Source organism: Alexandromys fortis, unplaced genomic scaffold, assembly GCF_014885135.2.
Source record: "Alexandromys fortis isolate MF-2015 unplaced genomic scaffold, M_Fortis_MF-2015_v1.1 scaffold_20, whole genome shotgun sequence".
In the NCBI taxonomy this organism is placed as follows: Eukaryota; Metazoa; Chordata; class Mammalia; order Rodentia; family Cricetidae; genus Alexandromys; species Alexandromys fortis.
Window position 1 is genome coordinate 5,427,985 of NW_026067903.1, and position 12,154 is coordinate 5,440,138.

Genomic DNA, 12,154 nt, shown 5'->3' on the forward strand with positions numbered 1-12,154 from the left:
CTGGTAAGCCAGCTCGTGGGCTACACAGAATATTAGAAATGGGTTAGAACAATATGTAAGAGCTAGCCAATAAGAAGCTGGAACTAGCCGGGCCAGGCAGTGTTTGAAAGAATACAGTTTCCGTGTAATTATTTCTGGGCATAAGCTAGCCATGCGGGCGGCCAGGTGCTGGGGACACAGCCCTGCCGCCGCTCCTATTTCAACAAGGGGATCTACCACATAACTATATCCCCAGTTCTACAGACAAGTTAAGATTAAAGAGAAGTAAGTAATGAACTTTGAGGGAAAAAAAGTAAACAGGAAAATGAGAACAAAACAGACACAAACTAGTTCGATGATCAGTCACAGGCTTGGAAAGGTGACAGCTGTAATCCCCCCAGACAGAAAAGTAGATGAAGTGGACACTGCCGAGACAGAGCTTCAAGTAGGACAGTGCCCTAGACACAATGAAGACAGACGGGAGGCACAGGACACGCAACACATGAAGGATGTCTGGGGAACTCTGGCAAAGGCGCATGATTCTGCCTTCAATGGCCACTGTCAAGTGAGAATTTCAGAGTCCTCATCACACGAACCCTAACCCTGCACATCTTGGGTGTCCTTACTGCAGTTTAAAGTTCACCAAGGAGAGGGAAGAGAAGGCTGGTATGCAGCCAGGGCTCAGATGACTTGACCCAAGTTTTCTTCAGCTCTTACAAAAGAAAAGGTGAGAAGCATGAAAGAGGAGGGACAAGGATCCAATTGTTTGTAGACACATCAGTCCTCAGCCTTCAAGCTGTCTTGAGGGCAGTACTCAATACGCCTTGTGTCCCTTTCTCAAGTGTGCTCTCCACTCAAGGTCCCCCTCTAAGAGTGGGGTCAAACAGGTCAGTCTAACTTCCCTACCATCTGACTGAGACCTTCAGCAACCTATTTCTTCTGGATAAGAGTATTCCAGCCAATGAGAAGAGCCTGTGAGGCCACAAGCACCCTCATCCAGCATCGATCCTACAAAGCTCACTTTTTTTTTTATCAGTCTATCCATTCCCAACACAACACAAATTACACCACAGAGACATCTGCATCCAGCCCCCATCAGGTTTTCAGGTTGGCTTACAAACCTGAAAAGACTTTACAGACATGACATTGTGGCCCAAGAGGGCACAATCTGCCCATGGTGGCGATGCAGATTCAGTGGGCTCCAGCTGCATGGAAAGACAACAGGAACCTCCACCCTGCCTATCTGCTGGTGGACTCCCCCTGACACCCTGCATAGCCTGACAGCCTTCCCCTGTAGTCTGCTTGAAAGACACGGACACACAGACGTGATGAGGCACAAGTCGAGGCAGCATGGGAAGTGTGGATGCATACGCACGTGAGCTTGGGTGAGGATGGCATGCAGCAGTGGGCATGGAGGAGGGGCATGTCGAGGAGGGGGCGTCACAGAAGGGTTCCTCCGGTCTGATCCAGTAGGCTTGGCTGTCCCGGTTACCTTTCTTGCTGGAGCAGGTGCCTGAACAGGGGAAAACGTCCTCACAGCCCTCCTCATGAAGACGCTCCTTCTGCAGCAGCTTGTCCACCCGCTGGATGATGCACTCCAGGCTCTTGTCCACATTCAGCCACACTTTCTCCTGAAAACCAACAAGATTGTCTGGGTCAATTTGAGCAACAGAAAAACAAGAACAAAACACAGCCTACCCCCATCTCTCCCCTAGACCCCGCCTGATGATGTCTAAATCACCATTCAAAACAGATTTGTTTTTCAAAGACAATTTGCCGCCTGTGGTCACTGACTTAAAAGCTTGGCAGACATTGGCTGCCAACTCTACAGAAGACAGACAGCCTTCCAGTCTCAGCCAACAGGCCACAGGCACTAAGAGCTCCTATATGGCCTCCTTCCACTGCAGGCCACCTATAATCACCACACACTGAGGTCTCCTTCTGATGGACAGGAGTGGAAACAGCTGGTGGCAGGGGTGGGGAGTTGGGAGGAGGAGAGGGCAGGCTGAAGTGAGCTACAGAAACCCACACAGACCACAGGATGCCCGGGCTGGAGGAACACTTTGCTGCTGATTAATAATTCAGTACTTCACAGGATCCCTCTGAGCAGAAGCCCCAACAATGACAAGTTGTAGCATGAGTCCCCTCCTAAAGAGACAAGGAGCCAGTCCTCTGGCCACCTCTGGGACAGTAAAGTGACATGTCAGGGGCAGTAGGAGCCTGAGCACCTGAGTGCCTACATCTGGACACAAAGAGCCCTAACAGGCATAGAATGAACAAAGGGCTGAGGAGAGAGAGGCAAGGCTCCCAGCGCAATCACGAACAATTTATACCCTCTATGGTCTAGAAATAGTCTACATCTCAGTATCAAGAGGCCTAGAGCCATCAGGGAAGCAGACTTGGAGCTTGCCAACAAAGGAGCTGGCCTTTTAGGCACTTTGTGAGGGAAGACACAGGCAGCAGTTCTATATAGAGTTCAGCAGCAGAGCCACAGGCAGGGGCAGCAGACTCACCCACTCCTCCTCATGCCAGTCCACCTGCAGGGAAGATCGGCTGCTCCTCCCTGCCCACCTGGCCATGAGGGTGTCCTGGTCATTCCGAAGCATCACCTGTTCCTCCTCAGTAGAGGTAGGGGAGGCCTTGGAAGCGATGTAGTCGGGCCGTGCTGCATTCAAGCCATGGATGGAGTTGGCCAGCAGCTTACAGTCACAGACAGTGACCAACTGTCGGGTCTGTGGGTACACACAAGCCAGGGTTGCTAAGCATGCTTTCTCTTGGAGAAGAAAACAGGCTAAGGCCAAGCTTTCTGCCACCCATCCTGTTCCACAGAGCCTACTAGGATAGCATTCTCTAGGGTACCTGAAGACAAAGGCAGCATGTGACCTGGCAGGGGCAATCTCAGCAAGAATTCCCTGGGAGACTAGAGGACACAGGGGTCTATTTAAGACCTGTTTATCGCAGAAGTGGTCAAGAAAGAAGAGAAGGGGCTGAGGAATCCTAGCTGACATTTTCTGGCTATGTTTGCCTTTTACCCCAGCTCACTAGAGCAAGGGGCACCAGCCTTGACAACATGGTGGAATGTGCCCCAGCCTCCCACGGGCTAATCCCCAGAAGTCACACATTACTTTGGTACAACTATTAAAGCATTTTTTAATGTTCCAGGCTCTGAGCTATTGGACTCTTGGCATCACACTTCTGGTCTTGGAGACTGCAACAGGAGCTCTGTCGTTCCTAGTTTTACTGCTGACAACCACAGCTTCCTTTCTTAGTGGTCCTGCTCTGTCTTCATACTGTGAAAACTCATGTGAAGAACATAACACGTTCTGAGCAGGAACAAGAGCTCCTGCCCAGCAAATCAGGAGTGGGTGGAGAGGTGTAATCAGAATCTGTGTGCGAAGGGAAAGAGACGGAGTAATAGGAAGGATCACCATCTATCAGAAGTTGATAGTATGCAGTATTCAGCATACACTTTTTAATCAGGACTGAGTTACAGTTAAACAGACTCTTTAAAATTAATTACGTATAAGCCAATAAGATTATATCGTTCATTTCTTATGTCTGAATAATTGCTACATAGGTGCTGACTAGGAAGTTACTAAGGACACTAATGTCTGCAGTGAGTCCCAAGAAAAGAATGCGAAGATTTACTTGCTAGAAAACACATCAACACACTGGCTTCAAGTCACACCTGAGAATCACAGCCTGGGCTCTGACCACGGGCAGATCCCCAAACTTCCCAGTAACTTTGTGGGTAATGGACAAAAGAGAAACCTTTAAGGTCATCACAATGCTACTCTCGTAAGGCCAGCTCTAGGAATGCTTGAGTGGCCCTAGGTGGTCTAGTAGTTTCTAGAAATCCAAGGAATCTCTCCACCCCACATGCATTTGGGCAGCCCCTCCTACCTTGTCTGCCAAGATGGCGAGAGTCCTCTCAAGGCCAGTGGCAGACCTGTCCTTGGCCGCCCTTGAGAGTCGTTCTGCGTAGTAGCTAACTTGAGTTTTCAGGGTGTTGATCTGGGCAATGATCTCCTTGGCTCGGATGATGTCCTGTGGTATGTAGATTATGGACTGGCAGCTAGATGACGTACTAAAAGGAACAACAGGTCCTAAGGGGGCTCTCCAAAGTCATCCACCCCACCCACAACTAACCCTAAAATAAAGGGGTATCTTCCTGCCAAAGTTTAGTCTCTGATGGGTAAAGGTCACTCTTGAAAGATCCTTTTTATCTAAGAAGTATGAAATATACACATAGAAGACAAAGACTTTTATGTGTACTTGTATCTGTATATGTCTGCATATTTACCACATGCATGTACATGTCTATAAATACATTGGAATATCACTGTAATAATTACCCAATCTTGGGATATTATCTAGAAATTTCATCTATTAACTTATAAGCAATCTTTCAGTAGAGATCTGGGGTCTGCTTACACCAGAAAGGATTAAATTACCACACTGTAATAGATGTTGGACTATATTTTAAAACAAAGCAAAAAGACAAAGAACCAAAAACCATACTCTAATGTTTGCTTCTTCATTTGGCCATCCTGTGAGCAAACCCACATCTTTATCTCATATATTTATTAACCACAGCAAGTTCTCAATACTGGGACTCCTTTCTCCTGTTACAGGACGTCCTTATGTTGACAACAACATTCAATAAGAGAAAGTAGAGTCCTTGCCAATAGAGGCAGGCCCAACACCTCAACAGCTCTGAAAGCCCAGTCCTTCCTCCCTCCTGGCTGCTCACCACCAAGCAGCACATGTATATGGAAAGAAGACGTCAAAGTGCAAGGCCAGCTGCTGCCCAATATAATCAAGAGCCTCTGAGGGGCCAACTTCAGATGCCCTAGCTTCATGGGTGGGTCAGAACGTGTGGCCATCCAAGATGGCAACGATAAGCTTATTTCTCTTAGCTCAGGTCTCAACCAAACAAACGTTATTAATTTTTAAGACCATCTGAGGATGCCTAAGAAAATAAGGAAGAGACATAAAAGTCCCCAATGCAGAGGTCTCCTAGGAGTTAAGAACACTGAGCTCTGGACAGAATGTTGTACCTTTCCTTCTGAAATGAAGGGCTGACCTTGAGTTCCAGGAATGAGGGACAATAGTGACCCACCCTCACCACATCCTACCCAACTTGTTGGAGGCGAGAGAAGCCTGAGACCTTTCCAGAGAGACCCAGGAGTAAGTCAGAAAGAAACCACCACTGCTCTTTCTGGACTACAGGGTAAACATGCAAACACCACAAACCAAACTGCCCCAGAAAGAAACACCATCACCACAAGCCCACACACCACAACGGACAATGATGGGTCTGCCAGAAGCCCATGCAGCAGATGGCGGTGAGCCTGAGCGGCACGAGAGGCATTCCACAGCACCGTGAGCATGAGCTGCTTTCCAGTCTGCAATCTCTCCCAAATGAATAGCTGCTGCTTGGGACAATCAGGGCCTGGCAATACATTTCCAAAAAGAATTTAAAAATAGAATCTCTTCTTCCTTGTCCTCAACCTTTAGAGTCTACATGAACTATGTGCTGTGTGTGTAGGTGTACTGCTGTGTGTGCCCATGGGCTTGCACACTCTGACGGGTGTGCATCACCCCCGCTCACCCTGTGCTCTGAGAAGGCAAGTTATAGTAGGACTGACACACGAAAGGGCGTGGTGACGGTACGAATGGGCAAGTTCCAAGAACTGCTCTTGGGGACTTCACGAACACGTAAGTACATGCGCTTAGTCAGCTCCCAAATCAGGAGCCACACCGAGGCAATGGGTGGGGTGTAGCAGCTCTACTGCCTCGTAACACACAGTCCTCCAGCAGAAGGACATCTCTGTTCTAGTCATTTTCAGGGCTCCCACCTCCTCCAGCAAAAGGCCCATGACAATGGCCTCAAGTTAAACCCCTCCCCCAGATCTGTTGACCGGTACCTCCTCACAGTGGAGGCAAAGGGCTAAACAAAGAATGCCATGTACGTATAAGTGGAGCACCTAACATGCAAAGTAACTCTGGCTATGAAGAGTGAGGCTGTCAATGCACAGCTGACAGTCCTGTGGAATAGCCTCCACCCCCAGATTTGGGTATCCCCTTGCTCCCAGGCGGGAAGGTCCCCACCTGTCTTAGGAAAGATTGGAATCATGGGAGAAGAGTGTAAAAGCACGGTAGTAACCAAGCCCATCCTGAGATATGGAAGGTCTGGTGTCTTCAGTTAAGATGGAACCTGAAGAACTTTCTAGATCATGGTCACATAAAACATCTGCGTTGGAACTTACCAAGGGACAGTGAGGCCCGTGGCTCTCCATGTTTTACTTTCACTGCTAATACCTCAGGCCCTTGGGGATTTGACTCCTCATCCTATGAAAAAGAGTGAGCCTCCCTGAACTGGGCATGATGCCATAGATCTGTAATCCCAGCTACCAAAGGCTGAGGCAGGAGGATTACAAGTTTGAGAAAAACCTTGGCTGCAGGATGAGTTCAAGGTCAGCTTGGAAGGACTTACTGAGTTCTGTCTCAAAATTAAAAAAAAAAATTTTAAATGGTTGGAATGCAGTGAAGCATTAATCTAATTAATCTTAATAAATAAAATTAATAAACATCTGACCTGGAGTCAGATATTGGGGAGAAAATCTGGAAGATCAGAGAACTGAGAGTAGCAGCCAGGAATTAAGCTTTGCCTACCATGTGTTGAACAAAAAAAAAAAAAAGAGAGAAAAAGGTTCTTAAGGGCCTGGATCAACAAGGTGGGTCCCTGGGTAAAGGTGTACTGCCAAATGTAGCACTCAATCATCCAGGGCCCTGAATGGGCTCGTCTGCATCCTGGGAGGGGCAAACTGGATCTGTCTGTCTCACTGAATGCAGGAGTAAACTGCTGTCGGCTTGGAAAGGAAGGCTGCAGACTGGCTATTCATTGTCAAAGAACATTGCAGCTGGAAGGGAGAGCTCTGCCTAAGGACATGTAACTCAGAGCCACGCAGCAAATGGGATGGAGCCACCCCAGATGAAGAACAGCACAGGCTTTCTCTGCACAAGAGCAAGAATCAACATACACTCTCTCTACAGACAGAAAAACTCACCAACACTCCTCAAAACTGCTAAAGAAAAAAACCAAAAACGAAGCATTAGCGATTGTTAGCAAAATCCTACAGGCAAAACAAAATTTAAAGGCTGACTGATTTTCTTTTTCTCAAAATACTTAGAGGCAATTTGCTGAGGCTATGATTATGGGCATAAACAAAATTATGAGTCAAATTCTTATTCCCTGGAGCAAGTTTTGGCCTGTACTCAAGCCCCAGGGACACCCTACTAGGGCACAGCACATCCACATTTAAAGGAAAGCTCAGAGAGCACGCACTGTCGGGAAGTGGGTTTCTGACAGCAGTACGGTTACGTAGAATCTGTATCATACATCTGAGAGACCACAAGAGGCACTGGGAAAGTAAGTCCTGAGGCTAAAAAGTGAAGTCCTCTGGCATCAAAACAGCAACCTTTCAGGGACAAGGGACCGCCAGGTGTCCCCTCCTGGTCTAGGATGAATGGACTTTCTCTCTCAGGGAACTGGTCCGCCTCAGCTCATACACTCACTCTTTCCACAAGGCTCAGGCAATGGCGAGACACACACCCTTAGGCTGCCTGCACAGAAAGAACTGCGATGGCCACTGGAAGCTCTGCACTTCCTACTCCTTAGGGCACTGCAGACATGAATGGCCAAGGAAGTCTGGCTCCCCAGTTTGTCTGCTCAGTAGGGAACAATCAAGACTGACTGCCTCACTAGAATGCAGAAAGGGCTTTGCTGAGCCCGGCCTTCCTCTGAGGATGTCCTTTCTTGCTCCCTGCTTAGTCGTCACCCACACCAGTGGCACTCTGACCTGTCTTCCTGACTCAGACAGCCCCTGACGGGCCACTGCTCTGACCTGTCCAGCATCCTGATCCAGCTGTGCAGTACCCTCACTCTGGCCACAGCAGCAGAACCAGGCAGGTGTACAATCAACTCCCACTTGCGCTAGCACCCACCTCCACCTACCTCTACTGCCACCACATAGGAGCCTCTGGGGCTCCCTGGATCTGTTTCCTGTCTCCCAAACCATCCTCCTTTCAACTCAAGATCACGGTCTGCAGGGGCATTCCAGTAACACCCTGTCTCCCTCCCACCTTAAGAGCTCTCTGCTAACCCACCTGCTACCTTGTCCCTCCTGGGATAACTGGACTAGTCCTGCCTCTACCTCACCTTACATACATGCATGCTCCACAGTCGCCCAAACACACTCAGACCATAGCGGTCTCCTGAAACTGAGATCTCTATGCTACTTCCTCCACCTCACAGTCTACCCAAGAACTTCACGCAACACTCACACCCCTTTGATCCATTTACATTTTGCCAGGTGACACATCGAAAGGGATCCAAGGAATGCTTCATCTGAGAGGCCTTTCCACACCCTGCCTATCTGGCACTGCACAACCAACCGTCTAGGTCCTTTCAGCAGTGGGAATAGGTGCTACCACTATCCTTTAGGAAAGGACACAGACTGCCAGGGGCTTTACAAACCATAGAAATGATCCCTAAAAGTAGAGTCTCGTCAGAGGCTTACAAGTCTAGTGCTCCACCAACTGACGAGAGATTCTGAAGGAAGCTGAGCCACACTAGGGGCCCACTCTGTGTGCTGCTCACATGGAAAGAACTGGACTATTGATTAGGTGCCCTCGCCACTCACTCACTCAGCCACACACACACACACACAATAGCACAGGGTCCCTATAGCAGCTCCTCCAGCCGCGCAGAAGCAGATCAGATGGCTGCATGTTTTTGCGGTTTTGTTTGGATTCTTTATTTTAACTCCACAAACATCAGACACAGCTGGGCAAGGACCACAAATACCCTCCTTTACTTACTGTTTCTTGGTCTCTTCAAACTTGTGCAGCTTTTTTCGAAGACCTCCTGACTTAAAACCTTGGCAATGTGCTGCTGGGGCTCCGATAGTGACAACGTCATAGTTCTGATCTGAGTGACAGAAAGCTTTCCTCCGTTACTCTGGGATCAGGCCTGGGACAGGACAGCTACAGCAAGATGCACAGCACTCCGGGACCCAACAGCCCACATGCAAACAGCCTATGGCTCCCTGATCCGACATCCAGAGGCTGAAAAGGGGCTTGCTGCACCCAACATGGACTACTCAGTAGGAAAGTTGGTGTCTAAAGGTAAAGCCACCTAAAGCCACCTGGGCTTTAAATGCTCACTTCTACCCCTCCTGGGAAAGACTCACTGGTGGGTAACTTTCTACCATAAAAACAAAAGGAAGCTGAAGATATATAAGGAAGAGGTTTGGACTCTGTAATTGAAATTCTTCAAAGGTCTGCGGGGGTGTATCTGTGTACAGTGTATGTGTGTGCGCGCGAGCTTACGTCTGTGCCCCCCCCCAAGGTCTGTGTGTGTGCGTGCATGCGTGCAAACATGTTGTTTTCTCTTGCTGCCCAGCAATGGAGCATATGAGAAAAAATGAGCCAGATATAGGGCAATTCAGGGGCCAAGTATACAGAAAGAAAGGAGTGGAACACAATTCAACAACAGGGTCAGAAAATTAAGTACCTGAGCCTCCATCATCTTGAACTCTCATCCGCTGTATGTGCAGGTTTGTGGGAACAAATTCTAACTTTTTATCTGCTTTCAAACTGCTTGCTTTAAATGAAGGACCTATGGGATGGAACACGAGAAAACAGAGCCATCAGCATGCATCATGCAAGAGCAGGAAAGCAGCAAGCTAGAGCTGCTGCTGTATGAAAGAAAGCAGGTGTATTTCCACAGAGGCCTAGAAAATTCTGAGTGGCCATTCAAGACCAAAAAGGGCTGGCTCTGAATGCTATCCAGTGAGCAGACCAGGGATAAGGACTTTAGGTTACAGAAGTGATGAGGCCATCCCTCCTGTGACTCAGTCAGCTCACAGACATGACACACAGATGTGATGCCAGGGGACCATGTCAGAGACAACCTGCCACACCTCTACAGATTTCTCTCACGCAAGAGCCTAGAAACTGGTCTTTCTGGAACAGCACAGCTCGATCTAAAGAGATGAAGAGGTTTGCTCCTCACCTTGGGTCCATCAAGATGAACAGGTTACACAGCACTGAAGCCTGCCTGCCTTCTCCAGTACATTCTAGTAAGTTCCCTCACACATGTGTGTTGCTAGAAGCCAGACAATGTAACCAGTTACCACGATCTTATTTCTAGAATCAGAATCCAGAATCCACAACTATGGATCGCATATCTACCAGCCAAAGGGATTACGATGAAAATGACAACAGAAGAGGAAGAAACAAAGACTGCAGTCAGTAAGAAACACCCGTGGCTCTCCAGCAGACAGCAGCTGTGTGATCTGCCTTTTGTCACAAGAGTCTGGTAGCCACACAGTGACTCTCAGACCTGCGGTGTGTCTGTCTTGTGACACAAGAAATAAGACCAAGGCCCGTGTTTAACTAAGATTCTCAGACTAGCTTTTAACATTTGAGAAGCTCTATCCAGTAAACTCAGTTTGCACACATTTCACGCTTTCTCAGGAACATTATCCAGCATTTATTGGGTAGGTGCCTCAATGCTGCCATCTCTCTAAGCAATTCACTCAGACTTATTTGAGCTTGGACCTGTGGCACATACCACCATCTTGTCTCAGCTCTGACTTCCTCTGAGCTAAGTTTATGGAAAAGTTCTTATATTCTGTGTGAAAGTCACATTAAGGGTTTAAAATTTTCCTTAAATGGACAAAGCATCATATAGAAGGAAAGAAACCAGAGATAAATAATACTTGCAAAGAAAAAAAGGAAAGGGAACGAGAAATGCTGTAATTATATAATAATCTCAAAAATAAAATAAAATTCATCTTTATAAAATAAATGTCATAAGAAAAAGAGAGTACTTTGAAAAATGGAAACAATTAAGAAATGAAAAATTCATCCCATTTGGGATAAAAAGAAAACAGATTAAAAAGAATTCTCATAGCTTGAAAATCAAGTATCATTTTAGAATAAACAGTGGCAGGGCGTTTTCCTGGCAAGCAGGGAGCCTTGGGCTTAACCCCCAGCCTCCAGTTGGGAAGAAGAAAAAGCAAGTTAGAAAAAAAAGTTGAAGTGTCTGAACTTTACTTTCTCTTTCGAGTCTTAAAATAGAGAGTTGCACTCTGACAATTTACACATTCAATAAGAATGACATTGAATATTTAAACTAGAAAACTACTTTGCTTCACACAAACAGATGAAATCCTTTTGGTCTTCAGCGGTGTAAGACCCAGAAGAACCCACATGAACCAAGATAACCTGAGACACTGCCTTGCTTCAACCTATTCTACAGCAGCTGTTTTAGGAAATAACACCATAGAAAGCCTTCTTGCAATTTACCAATTTATCATTTTAATTAAGATCTGAAAAGCACAGAGTTGAAATAATTCACACCTACATGAGAATCTATTTTTAAAAACCCACTCAAGATAATCAGTGAGCTTCTGAACTATCTGACTGGGGACGTGGGATATGCATGCACCTTGGGAGGACAGGACCACACCCACCTTTGTACTGATGGAGGTCAGTCAGATTTTCCTGGTAGGTGAGGATGATTGTCTGATACTGGGTGACAATTTGCCGCCGGAGGCTCTCCCAGCAAGGGGACAGCTCCCCCAACTCTTCCAGCTCACATACTCTGTAAACAAGACACACACATCAGGCCACAGGGCTGACTCACCTCCCCTGGAGTTGCAACGAGAACACAGAGTGTAGGAGAGGCAGCAGTGCTGTCTGTGGGCCAGGCCAGCAGTTACACTGCCAGTCTAAAGGGCACCAAACAGCCAGACAAAGGATGCTGGGAGAGATTACTGAGCGCAGGGGAAGCACGTGGAGAAACATTACAGGAACCAGGTAAATGCCGAGGGACAATCGTGGGTGTGGGGAGGGGAAGGAGCAGTTATAGAGTAGATCTGCCTGGTGACCTTGAAGGTATCATGCAGGCACTGGCATACTTCTCTGCAGGATGATGCTATTCTAAGAACAGAAGGGACAGGGGATGTGAGAAATCACTCTAACAACTCCCTTTCCATGTCAAACACACGGCAACAGTCTCACACTTCTGGGAGTGGTCCCATCTCCCTTTCTGAGAGTCCTGCCCACACTGAGTTTCTGCACAGGGAAACTGATTATAGCT

General features: G+C 47.5%; 1 protein-coding gene across 7 annotated transcripts in view; it reads right to left on the minus strand.

Annotated features, from left to right (window-relative positions):
* The window catches only part of Inpp4a (inositol polyphosphate-4-phosphatase type I A), a 112,489-nt gene that overhangs the window by 28,095 nt on the left and 72,240 nt on the right, over positions 1-12,154 (minus strand). For 2 of the 7 annotated variants that reach the window (XM_050134626.1, XM_050134624.1), the window contains exons 11-17: positions 11,526-11,656; positions 9,560-9,664; positions 8,866-8,974; positions 7,053-7,070; positions 3,883-4,066; positions 2,493-2,711; positions 1,472-1,610 (exon numbers count right to left, since the gene is read on the minus strand). In XM_050134626.1, the coding sequence (XP_049990583.1) occupies positions 1,472-1,610; positions 2,493-2,711; positions 3,883-4,066; positions 7,053-7,070; positions 8,866-8,974; positions 9,560-9,664; positions 11,526-11,656 (905 nt within the window). Of the gene's footprint in view, positions 1-1,354; positions 1,611-2,492; positions 2,712-3,882; positions 4,067-7,052; positions 7,071-8,865; positions 8,975-9,559; positions 9,665-11,525; positions 11,657-12,154 lie in introns of all 7 variants that reach the window. The other 5 variants (XM_050134623.1, XM_050134620.1, XM_050134627.1 and 2 more) reach the window with 3 other exon arrangements.